Consider the following 18414-nt stretch of genomic DNA (forward strand, 5'->3'; position numbering starts at 1 on the left):
TTTTTTAACCTGACTGACTTACCACAGCTGAAGACATTTGGAATGCACTTTGCCATTTTTGCTAAACCTCTTTCTCAGTGGAATTGAAAATTAATTCCTTCAAATCTCAGAAGTAGACAGGGATCTTGAAATCTCACACGTTCTCAGTGCTGTCCATTACTTCCAAAAAGAAATTCTCTACTTGGGTTGATGGGAGCGGGCAGACAGAATTGGCTATGCGTCATATTTTTATTCTTCTCTCCTACTTGCAGTGTGTGTTTTGGGAAAATACGGCCATCCATCTTTTCAACTGTTTTTAAGATTTATACTTTGATTCGAAGAATTACCTTTAGTAAGAGTGAGAGTTATTTTTAGCCTCCAAAAAAGTACATATTTAAGTGGGTGAAAGGTATTTCTTAGTCCGATTTCTCACCGCATAGGGTGTGAATATATGTGCTTGTAAAGGCCAGAGCGGTCTCCTGGAACGTGTTTTTGCATTTAATAGGCACACATGTGGCTGTCCATGGCCTGACTTGTAGGTGACCTCTCTTTCCTGCCCCCCTTACTTAAGTAATCCAGATGGTGGCAAGAAGCTGAGGTCTAGAGAGTGTGGTCTGTACCCAGCAGACCAGGCCCTTCACACATAGGACCCCAGACTGTGTGTTTGGTTCAGAAAACCTTCTCCATACATCAGATAATTTGGAATAAATGGTTCAATGAATTATTCTGAAAGTATCACGTTTTTCTTCTCTGATAGTGCCTCTCAAATGTTAGTGCGCATAGAACCTCCTGGAGGGCTTGTTAAAACACATTTATCTGGGCCCCAGCCGTGAGTGTCTGGTGTCTGGTTCAGCAGTTCTGGGGTGAAGCCTGAGAGTCTGCATGTCTCATAAGCTGCTGATGTGGCTGGACCATGGACCCCACCTTGAGTAGCAGAATTCTAAAATACAGGCCCGACCCGTATTCATTGGCAGTGCGAGTGCTTGCTGTGGTTGGGTGTGGCCTTAATGAAAGCTAAGAGACCAAGTCACCACAGACAAGACAAAACTAATCTGCCAGGGTCTCGGAGGCAGGATTTTCTGTGTCACACCTTTGATTAACTCTATGCAAGTGGTGATTAAAACCAAGCATCATCCACGGTTTCCATTACTGCTGAGCCTTCCCTCTGTAGAAGGCGCGTGTAAACAGCTCCCGGAGAAACACCCGCTGCTCTGTTTGTGTGTACTGACTGTAGCAATAGCAACAGCTGATAAACCTACGCTGGCCTTTTGGTTTATACAGGATGGGGACCAAACCTGCCCAATCCCATCAAAGCTTTTGTTGTCAAGACAGATGGGGAGGGGTTGAGTCTGTTGCTCAGGTCAGCTGTGGCTAATGTTTCCTTTTTTGTTTTGTGTCTGTTGTCTAGGGTGCCAGTGCTTACATTCTGAATTACTTAATGTACATCCTATGGGCGCTGCTGTTTGCATTTTTGGCCGTCTCCCTGGTGCGTGTATTTGCACCATATGCCTGTGGCTCTGGCATTCCAGAGGTGAGTTCTGGCTGATTTTTTTTGTACCAATAATAAGAATAGCAAATTCTTCTGTAGCACGGTCGTGCCAAGCACAGTTCCAAGCATTTTACTTCTACTAACTCATTAAGCTTCACAATAGGACTATGACATAGGTACTATTATTCTGCATTTGATAGTTGACGAAACTAAAGCACAGAGAGGTTAAGTAACTTGCCCCAGGTAACCAAGCTGGTAAGCTGTGAGTTGAACCCAGTGTTCTGACTTCAGGATTTACACACTGTCTTCAAGATTTCTGTGCTATTGCTTCTCAGATGATAAAAGCCTTGTCTTTGTAAACCAGGCATAACTCTTAAAGCCTGTGGAATCAGAGTTCATTAACCACACACATAAACACGCTGTAATAACTCATCAGTGCATCTGTGATGTAATGTGAGAGACGATAGTGGAGGTTTGTTGCTGTGAAAGTTCACTGATGATGAAACCTCTTTTGCCACGTTTTGCTCTTCTGGTGGCAAGCTAATAGCAATCTTTTAAAAACCTGAATTTTGCCTTTAATGCATGCACTGTGAACGTACCCCCGTGAATTTCGAGTTCTTATAAATAGTTTTCAGCACTTTCATGTAACCGAAGTATGAGGGAAGTGACCTCACCGATTAAGGGGAGTGCCTGAGACCAAACTTGAAACCTATGAGGACCTACTGGGCAGAATCATGATAATTGAGGTGATTCCCGAAAAGCCCAGATGGTGGCAATTTTAGCCAGAAGTAATTTTAAAAGTTCTGGTATCATCGCTGTAATCCATGCAGTTCAGCTCTCCTTTGGGTTGATGCCTTAGCGATGCCCACAGGCAGTGGGCTAGAGAGTTTGAAGATGTAGTTGTGGGCCGAGTATGGCAGTAAATCCACACCCTTTGGGAGGACCCTCCAGCCCTGACGGTGGTCCAGGCAGTTTGCAGAAAGGGCTGAAGTCATGAAAAGACAATCAGAGGCAAAATTCAACATGGTCTTTTTTCAGGAAAGATAGAAAAAAGAAGTCTTAATATGTCATGCTGAATTTTTGATGGTTGATGTTAACATATTGCTTCAGGAACCTGAAAAATAAGCTGTATTACCAACCTATTTTCTCAGCGCAGCCAGTTCTGCTATAATGTGACATACACATTCCTAAAAATCACCATGCCATGCAAAATCACACAACAGAAACCACAGGGCTTTATGGGGAACATGAATTAGGGGCACAATACACAAAACTTCATCACTGACACATACGACAAAAAGAGGAACCTAGTAAAAACAGGAGCGCAGTTGTACACATAAGTGGCTAAGAAATACGTAAATACCACAATAAATATGTCACTTCCTGCAAAGAACTTGAAGTTTGCTTGTGGAAGTGGGTGTCGGAAGGGCTGCGACTTATGCGTTGCTGTGAAGGGCATAAGGAAGGTTATCTGAAGTTGTAGGGGAAGTTGAGACAGCAGGCAGAGATGGGTGTGGCACCCTGGCATGTGTGTGAACTGGTAGATGTTTGGCTCATGTGTATTTTGTGTTTTCCTACATGACTGGGTGCAATTTTCTGCATTTACCTGGTATTTCTCCTGGAGGAAATGTGCATAAATAGACATAAAATTTGCGTTATGCTCAAATTCCTCCCTAACATGAGTGACATTAGAACAAATTTGCATTTTCTTTTTTTCTTTCTCCTTTTCTTTTTCTTTCTTTTTTTTCTTTTGAGACAGAGTCTCGCTCTGTTGCCCAGGCTGGAGTGCAGTGGCACAACCTCGGCTGAGTGCAACCTCAGTTTCCCAGGTTCAAGCGATTCTCATGCCTCAGCCCCCCAAGTAGCTGGGGTTGCAGATGTGCACCACCATGCCTGGCTAATTTTTTTTTTTTTTTTTCTTTTAAGTAGAGACGGGGTTTCACCATGTTGGCCTAGCCTCATGTGATCCATCCGCCTCGGCCTCCTAAAGTGTTGGGATTACAGGCGTGAGCTTCTTGTTTTATTATTGTTTTATATAGAGACGAGGTCTCACTCTATTGCCCGGGCTGGTCTCAAATTCCTGGGCTCAAGTGATCCTCCCGCCTCAGCCTCCTGTGGAGCTAGGACTGCAGGCATGTGCCACCATGCCCAACTAATTTTTGTATTTTTTTGTAGGGTTTTGCCATGTTGCCCAGGCTGGTCTTGAAATCCTGGGCTCAAGCAATCCTCCCGCCTTGGCCTCCCAAATTGCTAGGATTACAGGTGTGAGCCACAGTGCTTGAGGCAAATTTGCATTTTCCAACCAAGTGTCATAACAGAGCTGACTATATTTTATTTGATGTCTAAAACATCTCAGCTTGTGGTCCCACTGCCCAACAGTAGGCAATTCTGACTCAAGCATTTTGCAAATAAGGAGATGGCCAATGGGGAATTGGTGGAAAATAGAAGCAGTAAGAGGCACACTGGGTAGTCCCATCTCTCCCTTCCAAGAACTGTAGATGTGTGGCTCAGCTGGTGTCCTTATAGACAGGGAGTTCGAATATGAGTTCTGTCTTTGAAGGGCTGGCTGGACTTTGTCATCATCTAAATTGGGCATTTTATTGGTGATAGCTGAACTCAGAAGGAGTAAAATACTGAGTTGAGGATTTGTTTCTTTTCTTTTCTTTTTTTTTTGACAAGGTCTCACTCTGTTGCCCAGGCTGGAGTGCAGTGGCATGATCACAGCTCACTGCAGCTTTGAACTCCCAGTTTCAGGCAGTCCTCCTGCCTCAGCCTCCTGAGTAGCTGAGACTATAGGTGTGTATCGTCATACCTGGCTAATTTTTGTACTTTTTGTAAAGGTGGGGTTTCGCCATGTTGCCCAGACTGGTCTCAAACTCCTGGGCTTAAGTGATTCACCTACCTTGGCCTCCCAAAGTGCTGGGATTACAGGCGTGAGCCACTGTACCTAGCTGAGCATCTGTTTCTTATGTGACAAAAGTACAAGGGATACATAGACATGGATGAAATTTAAAAATGTGATGTTAAGTGAAAAAGCAAGTTTTACAAGGATAAAGTATGATTAATAGAATGTCTATAAACAGCTGAAATGAAAAAACGTGTGTGCTAAAACTATAGAGAAAGGGGAAGAAATGGTGTAGGAAGTGGTGAGGGGAAGGAAGAAGGTTCCACTGGGGAGGCAAACATGAGGTAGCCACTCTTCTGTTTCTTAAACTTGGTAGTGGGCACATGGGTACTCATTTTTATTAATATTCTTTTAACTCTATATAAGTGTGTGATGGATTCATTTCTCTATTTCCTAAATAGTTCATAACAATCTTTTTAAAGAACTTTCAGGAACCAAATGGAGGTTTGACTCAGCAGTAGCAAAGTCTTCATGTTACTATAGTAGAGCTGGAAATTCTTAACATAAGGATACAGTATTTTTCCCAGTTCTTGGAGGAGAGGGGCAGAGTAAAAAGTAAATGTAAATAAATAATTCATGGGTAAAAAGAATCTCCTCCCAGTCAACACCCAACTAAATATGGAAACTGACTTCAGTTGAGACATGAAGCTGTTCTTCATTCATTCTAGCAAAGGTATTGACTGAGCTATTTGGAAAACATGTTTATCATTGTCTGAGGTGATCTGTTATAAGCTGCTATAGGCACACTGTGTAAGAATGAACTTTGAATGTGATGCACTTTTGTATATTTTAAAAATTGCTCGTCCTCCCTAGCATTTGCTTCTAAAACATTTTGATTACTTAGAGTGAAAAATTCCTTTGGAAACATTTTTTAAAATGCAAATTTAGGCCAGGTACGGGGGCTCATGCCTGTAATCCCAGCTACTTAGGAGGCTGAGGTGGGAGGATTGCTTGAGGCCAGGAGTTCGAGGCTGCAATAAGCTATGATTGCACCACTGCACTCCAGCCCGGACAACAGAGCAAGACCTTGTTTCTAAAAAAGAAAAAAGAAGCAAATTTAAAGAAGGTTTTTTTTTCTATGTAATAAATGCTCTCCATGAAAGTTCTATAAAGCACATTTAAACATGAATACTTGCCTGTAATCCCAGCACTTTGAGAGGCCAAGGTGGGAAGATTGCTTGAGCCCAGGAGTTCAAGACCAGCCTGGGCAATGTAGTGAGATCTCATCTCTACAAAAAAATGAAAATAAGTGGCAGAGTGTGGTGGCTCACGCCTGTAATCCCAGCAGTTTGGGAGGCTGAGGTGGGTGGATCAGTTGAGGCCAGAAATTTGAGACCAGCCTGGCCAACATGGCAAAACCCCGTCTCTACTAAAAATACAAAAATTAGCTGGCGTGGTGGCATGTGCCTGTAATTCCAGCTACTTGGGAGGCTGAGGCACGAGAATCGCTTGAACCTGAGAGATAGAGGTTGCAGTGAGCTGAGATCACACCATTGCCCTCCATTCTGGGTGACAGAGCAAGACTGTGTCTCATAAAAAAAAAAAAAAAAAAATTAGCCAGGATTGGTGGTGCACTCCTGTAGTCCCAGCTACTCTGGGGACTGAGGTGAGAGGATCACTTGAGCCCAGGAAATTGAGACCGCAGTGAGCTGTGATTGTGCCACTGTACTCCAGCCTGGGTGACAGAGCCAGACCCTGCCTCAAAAAAAAAAAAGAGTGAATACTCAACTTTTGTTGCACATGGGACTTGAGAGAGAACTGGGTAAGGGTGTCCTCTTTCTACTTGCTTCCTTTTGTCAGTAGAATCACTGTCATGTCAACTATATGAGAAATCATACCCTCTCAGAACTTATTCTGTGTTGATGTTTCAGTTTATTAAAAAACATAAAACATAAACACTCTTACAAATATTTATTTATCGGAAAGAGTTCTGGTTTTCAGGTTAACACCACCAAGTCACAAATCCGCTGCAGAACATCTCATTAAAGCCCTACTCGCTTCAGTCTCTATGAATTCAAATTAAAGCAAGTGATTGGATTTTGCCATCTACTGGGAATGAATTTGTCTTCTTTAGTCCCTAATTTGATCATGAGAATTTTATAAAATCATTTTAGAGAATTACAAAATACCTATTACATTGTTCAATTCACCACGTCATGGCTGGCAAAGGCTCAGGTAATTTAGATGCTTGTAATTTTCTAAATGGTATTACGCTTTTAAACTATACCCTTGGGTCCAAATCCACATTAACTAACTGACAAAAAATTATAGATAATTTTATTCGAGGCAACACAAAAGGGCAGAATTGTGGCAGGCGTAATAAAACATCCCTTAAATAAAGGGATCTGAGATCCCAGAGCACGGGCTCAATTAAGCTAACTACCACTAGTTAAGGACGGGTCTAACCACCACTAGTTTGTCTGCCACTAGTTCAAGGCTAGTTCAGGAAACACCATGTGACTGTATAGCTAGGAGACCTCGCACATGTTCTGTAGGAAGGAGCTCATTGAGTCCTTCAGGAACATACACACTCTTGGATGAGCTCACCTCATGACCCTCCCCAAATCGCCCAAGGTGACATGATGCTCAGTAGAAGGACCTGGTGAAAGAACAAAGAGTGTTTCAGGGCTGTCCCTTAAATACTGTATTGAGAAATAAGGAATCTCTGTGCTGCTCTTTTCAGGAATCAACAGTGCTCTCCACCTGCGCTGCATTTTAGAGTCACCTACGGAGGCTGTAAAAATCCTCATACCCTGGATGCACCTCAGACCAATTATGTCAAATCTCTGGGGTGAGAGCCAGTCAGCAGTGTTTTCTAATTCCCCAGGTGACTCTGATGAGTGCCACGGTTGAGAACAACTGTAGTAGCTATTTGAGAAATTGATTACTTGGCAGAGCAATGCCCACAAGGAGGTGTTTTGAAGTTACGTAAATAACACTGACAAGAGATAACCTTGTCCCATTATGAAAACCAGAAGTTGACCACAGATTTCATTGACGGATTCACTTGGTGTCTAATTAATCTGTGATTACAGACTTGTAAGTTGCTAACCCAGCAGTAAACATTCACTCCATTTCAGCCAATTGGGGGAGTGGTTGGAGGTAGAAAAGTTGTTTGATCATTGATGATGCTTCTATATCTAAGAGAATACCATTTTGGCAGGGGAGAGGCCCTTGGTGTATGAAGTTAATCACTGAGATAGGCACCCAGTTGAATTCTAAAAGCATTAGGCAAAGACTCAAGTGAAGGTTTAGAAAGAAAGCCATTATTTGGTATTTATAAAATGCAGCAGGTCTGGAAATGGAGCAAGATAACACTCCCTATAGTCAAAGTCCTTTACAATAAAAGAGGGTAGGATTTGACAGAAGAGAAGGTGTCATGATGGATTCAAACATCTTTACATCCCCCAAACATATATCATTGGAATATTGAGCGTCTTCTTCATTTTCTACCGTTGTATTAAGAATGTTTTCAAACATACAGAAAAGTTGAAAGAATTGGACAGTAAAAATTCGTTAATACATCGCCTCCAGCAGGGGTTGGCAAACTTTTCCTATAAAAGAAAGAGAGTCAATATATTAGGCCTTGGAGGCCAATGGGCAAGATGGAGCAACTATTCTCACCAGAAAGCTAGTAATCTTTTTTTTTTTTTTTTTTTTACATACTACTTTTAAAAATGTTAAAACTACACTCAGCTCGTGGGTCATACAAACATAGGTAGTGGGCCAGATTTGGACCACAGGCTATAGTTTGTCAACCCCTGACCTAAAGTTCAACTGCCATTTTGCTCTTGTAGGGGCAAACACCTTTTTAGGGGTTTGTGGCTGGGCCTGTGAATTAAATTGACATGTAAGACAGATCAACAGGAGAAAAGCATACACGTTTATTTAATGAATTTTACATGACATGGGAGCCTTCATAAGGAGTGAAGACCCAAAGATGAAGTTAGGGTTGAATACTTATGTGCTGAATTGGACGAGTAGTAATCTATGAAAGTGTGATGAGGCAGAGGAGCCTGGGCTAGGGGAGTTAGCTGGGTGAAGTGGCCAGGAGGATGAGGGTTAGTCTAACAAGGTTGGTTCGTGCAGATTTCCCTCAGCCTCAACTTCCTGTCTTTGATGATAAGAATGATGCTTCCTTCTAGTATAGGAAGGGCATCCTTCACATGGGAATTTCATCTCCAGCTTTTAAGAAACAAAATGGGCCAGGTGCGGTGGCTCATGCCTGTAATCCCAGCACTTTGGGAGGCCAAGGCGGGCAGATCACAAGGTCAGGAGATCAAGACCATCCTGGCTAACACAGTGAAACCCCGTCTCTACTAAAAGTACAAAAAATTAGCCAGGCGTGATGGCGGGTGCCTGTAGTCCCAGCTACTCGGGAGGCTGAGGCGGGAGAATGGTGTGAACCCAGGAGGCAGAGCTTGCAGTGAGCTGAGATCACACCACTGCACTCCAGCCTGGGCAACAGTGCAAGACTCCATCTCAAAAAAAAAAAAAAAAAAAAAAGAAAAAGAAAAAGAATGGTCAGGTGATCTTCTTGCACCTGCTGTTTTTCAAGAGCCTTTAACCCAAAATAGTCAGTTTGCCAGAGTGGCATATTTTGGGGTGGCATATTCCTTTTTTTTTTTGAAACAGGATCTTGCTCTGTCACCCAGGCTACAGTGTAGTGGCACGATCACGGCTCACCGCAGCCTTGACCTTCCAGGCTCAAGTGATTCTCCTACCTCAGCCTCCCAAGTAGCTAGGACTACAGGTGCATGCCATCATGCCAAGCTAATTTTAATTTTTTTTTTTTTTTGCAGAGATGGGGTCTCTCTATGTTGCCCAGGCTGGTTTTGAACTCCTGGGCTCAAGCGATCCTCCCACCTCGGCCTCCCAAAGTGCTGGGATTACAGGTGTGAGCCACTGTGTCCAGCCTGGGGTAGCAGATTCTTAACTACTTCACTCTCCTTGCCTTGTCACATAGTCAGCCAGCTCTCCATCTCTTAATCTAGGATATATTTCAGAGTCAAAAGTTAACAGTTAACATCAATAGGTACATGTCTCTTCTCAACATAACAAAAGGTAATGTGAACAGGATAAAATGCCATAAATCAGGTGAGACCTTGTTAATGATTTATTCAGTCCTCTTTTGGTACTCTAGGAATCCTTACGATTTACCATGCATTGAGTTTTTAATATTTCAGTTAATATAAAATTATCGTTAAATCAAAAATGAAAATGGCTTCTGTTCCATGCTATTGAGTGAATCTAAACTTTGAACATGTCTCTCAGAGGAATTATAGCTCTTTTCCTAGCCATGGATTGAAGGAGTTCATTCCCTCTTGTTCTCCATCCTCTGTTTCAGATAAAGACCATTTTGAGCGGCTTTATCATCAGGGGCTACTTGGGGAAGTGGACCCTGCTAATCAAGACAGTCACGCTGGTGCTGGTAGTGTCCTCCGGTCTGAGCCTTGGGAAGGAAGGGCCGCTAGTGCACGTGGCTTGTTGCTGTGGCAACTTCTTCAGCAGCCTTTTCTCCAAGTACAGCAAGAATGAGGGCAAGAGGCGGGAGGTGAGCCAGCTCAGCTTCCATCTGCAGCGAAACTTTCTTCTCAAAGCCCCCTCCTGCTGTCTGACCTGCAGGTTTGCATGTTTGTTTTCATGGAAGGCCTTGAAGCTTATGTAGAACTATTTGTTTTGTAGGTGCTTTCAGCTGCAGCAGCTGCTGGAGTCTCTGTTGCCTTTGGTGCACCAATTGGAGGCGTGCTTTTCAGTCTAGAAGAGGTGAGAATGGGCAGCTGAGGGAATTCATGATTTTGAGCAGCAAGGCCCGTTGAGGGTTAGAATCAAAGAAGTATTGGATAAGATTCCGGCAGTTAATTAAGGAGCCACAATTTCCACTGTTTTTGTTTTTGTTTTTTGAGACTGAGTCTCGCTCTGTCACCCAGGCTGCAGTGCAATGGCGCGATCTTGGCTCACTACAATGTCCGCTTCCTGGGTTGAAGCAGTTCTCCTGTCCCGGCCTCCTGAGTAGCTGGGACTATAGGTGCACACCACCACGCCTGCCTAATTTTTGTGTTTTTAGTAGAGATGGGGGTTTCACCATATTGGTCAGGCTGGTTTTGAACTCCTGACCTCAGGTGATCCACCTGCCTCGGCCTCCCAAAGTGCTGGGATTACAGGCGTGAGCCACAATACCGGGCCACCACCGATAAATTCCTGTTTTCAAGTATTGTTTTAAAAATTGCCAGGGTGATTTTTTTTTAAAGATTTACAGTATTCTCCCTCTCGTAACCAACTTATTTAAGCATTTTTTATTTTGGTAACCCAAATGGGTTATTCCAGGGGTTGGCAAACGTTTCTGTAAAAGGCCAGGTAGTAAATGTTTCTGGTTTTGTGGACCATACAATTTCTGTTGTAGCTGTTCAGCTCTTCCGTCATAGCATGAAAGCAGCTGTGAACAATATGTACACAAATGGGCATGTCTGCATTTCCATAGATGTTTCCTTATGGCCACTGAAATTTGAATTTTATGGTTTTCACATGTCACAAAATATTGTTCTTCTTTTGAATATTTCAAATCAAAAGATTTTTTCGCCTTTTTCAATCAATTAAAAATGTAAAAACCGTTCTTAACTCATGTGCCATACAAATGCATTCACTGGGCTGCAAGTGACTTGCAGCCCAGAGTTTTCCAAACCCTGATCTACTCTGTTGTCTGTAGAATCCAATCCAGAGGTTTATTTGCTTCTAGGGGAGTCTCTGTGCCATGAACAGAATTATGATTAAATACTTTTCTCTTAAAAATATAGCCCAAACCCACCTTGATGAGTGTCCATTCCACTTCTAGACATAGTTAGATTTCTCTAGGTATCTTTGCTGATGCGTTTTGGTCACATTAAGTCCAGGCTCATGGAATGAGTGTGTCCACTCTTGGACTTAGAGTGTGACTTTCATGCCAACCAGAGGGCTTGGCTCTGAGCAGCTCTTTCTCCGGCCAGTCTTTAATTTTCTACTTTTTCATCTCAGGTCAGTTACTACTTTCCCCTGAAGACCTTGTGGAGGTCATTTTTCGCAGCCCTGGTGGCGGCCTTTACGCTGAGATCCATCAATCCCTTTGGGAATAGCCGTCTTGTTCTCTTTTATGTGGAATATCACACGCCCTGGTACATGGCTGAACTCTTCCCCTTCATCCTGCTTGGGGTCTTCGGGGGCTTGTGGGGAACCCTCTTCATCCGCTGCAACATCGCCTGGTGCAGGAGGCGCAAGACCACCAGGCTGGGGAAGTACCCGGTGCTGGAGGTCATTGTGGTGACCGCCATCACTGCCATCATTGCCTACCCCAATCCCTACACACGCCAGAGCACCAGCGAGCTCATTTCTGAGCTGTTCAATGACTGTGGAGCCCTTGAGTCTTCCCAGCTCTGTGACTACATCAATGACCCCAACATGACTCGGCCTGTGGATGACATTCCAGACCGGCCGGCTGGTGTCGGTGTTTACACGGCCATGTGGCAGCTGGCCCTGGCACTGATCTTCAAAATCGTCGTTACCATATTTACCTTTGGCATGAAGGTAAGTGAAAGGGAAGGAAGGTGGGGTGGGGACCCATGTCCTTCTGGGGACAGCACCCTACTCTCTAAAGTAAAATTGCGGTGGGAGAAAAAGGGGAACTGGCCTTTCTTGAATGTTCTCATGTGCCAGGCACTTGACATTCCTTTAATCAATAGGAAATAACTTCTAATAAACAATAAGCTTATGAAATAGAGATTTTAGTCCCATTTTACAACTGAGGAAACTAAGGCTCTGAGATCTTAAGTGGCTTGATCAGACCCACAGCTTATGGGAGACAGAGCTAGGCATCAAACCTACTTCACACATTCCCAGAACAGGTGGTGGTGACCACAGGTTTCCTGCCGCTGGCCAGGTGATGCCAGGTGGTGGAAAAAGCCCAGGTTTGGCTCAGTTTGCCTCAGTAAGCATGCATTGAGTATCAGCTGTATCTTAGGCATCGTGCTAAGTCTGAGGGATACAGAACCCAAACAGAAAGCTGCCCTTGCAGAGCACACAGCTCTGGGAGAAAGAGATGCAGACCTGGAGTTCTGACATTGTGGTGAGCACCACGCTGGTATGACGGGAGCACAGAGTGAGTGTGTTCCCCGTCTGGGTAGGGCTGGGCATGACAGGGCCTCTTTGCACACATCCTCTTTGAAGAACAGAGCTGTGGATGAGAGCACATGCTTTCTTTTCCTCCTCCCTCCCTCCCTCCCTCCTTCCCTTCTCTTCCCTCCCCTTCCCTTCCCTTTTCCCTTTCCCCTTCCCCCTTTCCCCCTTCCCTTCCCTTCCTTTCGTCTTGTTCCCAGGCTGGAATACAGTGGCATGATCACAGCTCACTGCAGCCTCAACCTCCTGGGCTCAAATGATCCTCCCATCTCAGCCTCCCAAGTAGCTGGGATCGTAGGCATGAACCACCATACTTGGTGATTTTTAAAAATTTTTTGTACAGATGAGGCTCTTGCTGTGTTGCCCTGGCTGGTCCCAAACTCCCAGGCTCCAGTGATCCTCCTGCCTCAGCCTCCCAAAGTGCTAGGATCATAGGCATGAGCCACCACACCACACCCAACAGCACATGCCTTCATTACTCTTGTTCCTAAAGCCAGAGAAGAGACAGCTGGTTTCCTCTTTCATTGTGTTAAAATCATTTGTTAAAATCATTATGTTAAAATACTTTAAAAGCCCCTCCTAAAGAGCTTTCTTTTATGGAACCTGGGATTTTGTTATTATAGCTTTTTTTTTTTTTGAAATGAGGTAAAATCCATAAAACATAAATGATCATTTTAAAGTATACAATTCAGTGGCATTACATACATTCACAATACTGGGCAATTAACACCTGTATTTAGCTTTAGAACATTTTCATCCCCCAAACGGAAATCCCATCTCCATTAGCAGTCACTCCCCATTTTTCCCTTCCACAGCCCCTGGCAACCACTAATCTGTCTCTAGATTTGCCTATTTTGGACACTTCATATAAATGACATCATATAATATGTGACCTTTGGTGACTGGCTTTTTTCGTTTAGTGCCATGTTTTCAAGGTTCATTCACATAGTAGCATGTGCCACTACTTCATTTTTATGGCTGAATAGTATTCCATTCTATGGAGATCCCACATTTTGTTTATCCACTCATCCTTTGATGGACATTTGTGTTGTTTCCACCTTTTGGCTATTATGAATAATGCTATCATTGCTTACTTAAACTTTTATTAGAGTATATCGTTCATATAGAGAAGTGTACAGCTTGATGGAGTTTCATAAAACACACACACACACTTGTGTAACCAGCACCCAGGACCAGAAGCAGAACATTATCCACCTCCCAGAGCCCCCTTTTGTGTTCTATTACTATTGCTTTCTGTGTGGCATTTCTATGAATTGTCTTTTATTTATTTTTATTAAAAATATAAAATAGAGACCAAGCTCCCTGTGTTTCCCAGGCTGGTCTCAAACCCCTGAGCTCCAGTGATCCTCCTGCTTTGGCCTCCCAAAGTGCTAGGATTACACACATGCACCATTTTGCCCTGCCTGAATTGTTTTTTTTTTTTTTTTTTTTTTTTTGGAGACAGGGTCTCACTCTGTTGTCCAGGCTGGAGTGCAGTGGCACAATCATGGGTCACTGCAGCCTTGACCTTCCGGGCTCAAGTGGTCCTCCTGCCTCAGCCCACTGGGACTACAGACACGTGCCACCATGCCCAGCTAATTTTTGTATTTTTTGTAGACATCGGGTCTCGCCATGTTGGCCAGGCTGATCTGGAACTCCTGGGCTCAAGTGATCCGCCTGCCTTGGCCTCCCAAAGTGTTAGAATTACAGGTGTGAGCCATCACACCCAGTCTGAATTGTCTTTTTTTTTTTTTTTAAATCTAATGGTCGGGCATGGTGGCTCATGCCTGTAATCCCAGCACTTTGGGAGGCCATGGTGGGTGGATCACTTGAGGTCAGGAGTTCAAGACCAGTCTGGCTAATATAGTGAAACCCCATTTCTTCTAAAAATACAAAAATTAGCTGGGCGTGGTGACACACGCCTGTGGTCCCAGCTACTCAGGAGGCTGAGGCATAAGAATCACTTGAACACAGGAGGCAGAGGCTGCAGTGAGCCGAGATCATGCCACTGCACACGGGCCTAGGCGACAGAGCGAGATTCCGTCTCAAAAAAAAAAAAAAAAAAAAAAAGAAAAAAATTCTAAGAAGTTGTTTACTTGAGTGTGTCGTAGTGGTCAAATACAAACCTGAATTTGGGCCTTAAGAACAAGGATGGGTGGACCTTATTAAACAGCTGGCTGTCTCTGATCTGTCATCTCCTAGCAAAGGGATTTGTTTTCATGTCTCAGGAAGATGCTGGTAACATTTTATGATGCCTGCTGAGAAAAGTCTCCTTTGATGTTACAGGGATATAAATGATGTAGAATAAGGGGAAGCTCAGAAAGGAACGATTTCCTAAGGAATGTTCTGACTCTAGAAATCACACCCAAGGATCCAAACTTCACTTGAATTAGGTTAAAGTTCTGCTTCCATCCTCAGATGGGTAACCACCTGGGGCCAGCATCATTGCAGCTGCTGCCCATGGTCAGCGGTCACGTGTCATTTCAGTGAACACAGGGAGTCAGGCTTGTTCTATAGTACATGTGTGGTCATTAGATAAACTAAAATGTATCTTCATCCAGCAGGGTAGAGAACACGCTGGTACCAAGGTCTTTTAGTTTACATTCTATTTCTTTGCTGCCCCTACCCTGGCTTGAAAATATTCAGAATACTTATTAGAAAATGTACTTCATTAGGAAGAGGGAATTGCCTCCCTCGTCTCTCTGTGACAGGTATTCAGCCACCACCTACTAGAGAGGGCAGGGAGCCATTGAAGTGCTTTCTGGAAGATCCAGGGTGGCTGCAATGATGGACTCAGCTTCTTTATTTTACCTGGGAGCAGTCGCAGGCCCTTCTTTTCCATTTTCATGCTGTGGCTTGACATTTAATTTTAAAAGCCATTCTGAATGACATGGCAAGGGGAGAGAGAAAGTGGTGTCTCAAGTGACAGATGCTCACTTTGAATGTTATTTGTAGTGGGGCTTATCGTTCTTTAATCCACAGCAGGCGAACCCAGCCAGCTTTTGAAGGAGAGGGAATCAAAGTATAAAATTGCGTTCTCTCTAAGTTGCAGTAGATATGACTGACTAAGCAGGTCAAATCATTTGTCCCACCTTTCCCCAGCTGACCTATTTTGCAGAGTTGCACCTCCTCTGAAGACTGAAGCTAAATGCAATCCCGTCAAGGGGGAATGTGTTTCCTGGGGGTTGTGAAGCGGGGACTCGGTCTTTTTCCCTCATGTTGCTTTTCTCTGTGTCTCCTCAAGATCCCGTCGGGCCTTTTCATCCCCAGCATGGCTGTGGGCGCGATAGCAGGCAGGATGGTGGGAATTGGCGTGGAGCAGCTGGCCTACCATCACCATGACTGGATCATCTTCAGGAACTGGTGCAGACCCGGTGCAGACTGTGTCACACCAGGGCTGTACGCAATGGTGGGAGCTGCGGCCTGCCTCGGTATGACCACGGGTGGGGCAGGGTCGGGGACCGGGGAACTAATCTGGCTTAGAGGACTGCCAAGAAGGAAGACATGGACTTGAACATTTTCTTTACTCAGGATAGGCTGGGTTGTGTGGCTATAACAAGTAAACCCCTAAATCACAATGGCTTAACGCACCAAGGCTATGTCTCGCTCACTGTGCACACACACACACACACACACACACACACAAACAGATGCCCTCAACTTATGATGGGGTTAACATCCTGATAAATGCATCATAAACTGAAAATATTATAAGTTGAAAATGCATTGAATACACCTAACCTACCAAACGTTGTCGCTTAGCTTAGCCTACCTTAAACATGTTCAGAACACTTACATTTGCCTACATCTAGGCACAATCATCTAACACAAAGCCTATTTTATAATGAAGTTGAATATCTCTTGTAATTTATTGAATATTGTACTGGAAGTGAGAAACAGATGGTTGCCTGTGTACTTGAGGCATGGTTTCTACTGAATGCACGTTGCTTTTGTACCACGGAAAGTTGAAAAATTGTAAGTTGAACCATCGTAAGTCAGGGACTGTCTGCAAATAAAAATCTTGGTTTAGCAGAAGGCTCTTCTCCACCTAATCATTCAGGGGCACAAAGGTGGGTCTGTCCCCTGTCTATAGTCCTTAAGAATTTCTGTGATATTCTGTTTATGGGGTTCTTGAAGAGCACCATGGTTGCTTAGTCAGAAGCTTGCAGAGCCCATGTAGGATCCACTCACCAAAAAGCTTATGTGGGCCAGGGTGAATAGACAACCCAGGATCCCTCATTGGAGCAGAGGCCCCAGTGAGATGCAACTTCAGGCTCCCCAATGCAAAGCCACATTTGACAGGGCCTAGCCTGGGTTCCAGAGGCCCAGTGTAGGAAGCGTGTGGGAGAGTCTGCTCGGAACAGGTGTGAGGGGAATTTACAGCCTGTCTGTCATTTTCCCCAAATCATGCTTCCGTGACCTGCCCGGGTTGCACTTTGGCATCTTCCTCCTCCCCTCTGTTGCAGGTGGAGTTACCAGGATGACGGTGTCATTGGTGGTCATTATGTTTGAATTAACGGGGGGTCTGGAGTACATCGTGCCCCTGATGGCAGCGGCTGTGACCAGCAAGTGGGTAGCTGATGCATTTGGGAAAGAAGGCATCTATGAGGCCCACATCCACTTAAATGGGTACCCTTTCCTTGACGTGAAGGACGAGTTTACTCACCGCACACTGGCCACCGACGTCATGCGGCCCCGGCGGGGAGAGCCGCCACTGTCGGTGCTCACCCAGGACAGCATGACCGTCGAGGATGTGGAGACGCTCATCAAGGAGACCGACTACAACGGCTTCCCTGTGGTGGTCTCCAGAGACTCCGAGCGCCTCATTGGATTTGCCCAGAGGAGGGAACTAATTCTCGCAATAAGTGAGTAAAGAGAGGGAAGCTCACATTTTACCAAGAGCCGAATGGCATCCTTTGTACCCCTAACATTATCCAAGATTTTTGAGGTGATGTGCATTAAGCCAGGGGCTCTCAAGCTTTCACATGTCTCTGGGTCACCCAGGGGTCTGGCTCAAAAGCAGATTCTGATTGAGCAGGTCTTGGGTGGGACCCGATACTACATCCCTCACAAGTTCCCCATTAAGGCCGATATTGCTGGTCCCCACGTCACACTGTAAGGAAAAAGGCTTTAAACCCAAGTCTTGGGTAGACATTCTTGGTTGCAAAGTGACTGCATGTTTGCAAGCAGCCCCCTGGCCCTGCTCCGCTGCTGCCTTTCAGCAATTGTTGGCTAAAGCTGAGAAGGAAGAGAGGCGACAGCCTGGAGTGGCTCGGGCTGAGCTGTCTCAGAGACTTTCAGGTGTACCAACCATCCGGCTGAGATCACGAGTTCTCTGCCCCAGACACCCCTTGCCACCACACAAGTCTTTTGCTTCACTTTGTGATATGATGTCAGATTCCACAGTTAGAGGCCCTTGTGGGTAAATGTGCAGACATCGCTGGAACCAATTGCGTGAGATTATTTTCCTCTTGTGTTTGAATGACAATCAGCTGCACTGAGGGGCAGGCTGTTGAGTTGGGGGAGGGGAGTATGGAATGATGCCCAGGTCAGGGTGTCCCAACGACAGGTGGATCAGAGAAGCAAGCCCATGGGCCCCATCAGCCTAGGGATGGCTCCAACAGAAGGGTAAACAGGAGGTAGGAGAATTCCTAAGACAGAGGGGGCTGAGGGCTGCGGGCTGAGGACCAGAGGTCTGGTTGTGAGTTGCTGGGACCCCAGGCAAGGAGAAGCTGTGAGCCTTGGAGGGGTAGAGTCCTGCTGGGCCTCAAGGTGGCAGGGGCAAGGACCAGCATAGCACATCCACGGGCACGCTCACCATCCTTGCTCTGTGATCTGTACAACATTCCAGCATCTCATGGTAGAGCAGGGCCCATGGCATGGCTCCCATGTGCAC

At 44.9% G+C, this 18414-nt stretch overlaps 1 protein-coding gene across 1 annotated transcript in view; it reads left to right on the forward strand.

Moving 5' to 3' along the window:
• CLCN4 (chloride voltage-gated channel 4) overlaps positions 1 to 18414 on the forward strand; it is an 80919-nt gene that overhangs the window by 39992 nt on the left and 22513 nt on the right. The window contains exons 6-11 of the mRNA XM_054472156.2: positions 1388 to 1510; positions 9721 to 9927; positions 10059 to 10139; positions 11385 to 11930; positions 15763 to 15949; positions 16985 to 17383. Of these exons, the coding sequence (XP_054328131.1) occupies positions 1388 to 1510; positions 9721 to 9927; positions 10059 to 10139; positions 11385 to 11930; positions 15763 to 15949; positions 16985 to 17383 (1543 nt within the window). The remainder of the gene's footprint in view (positions 1 to 1387; positions 1511 to 9720; positions 9928 to 10058; positions 10140 to 11384; positions 11931 to 15762; positions 15950 to 16984; positions 17384 to 18414) is intronic.

This window comes from Pongo pygmaeus, chromosome X (genome assembly GCF_028885625.2).
Source record: "Pongo pygmaeus isolate AG05252 chromosome X, NHGRI_mPonPyg2-v2.0_pri, whole genome shotgun sequence".
NCBI classification, from domain to species: Eukaryota; Metazoa; Chordata; class Mammalia; order Primates; family Hominidae; genus Pongo; species Pongo pygmaeus.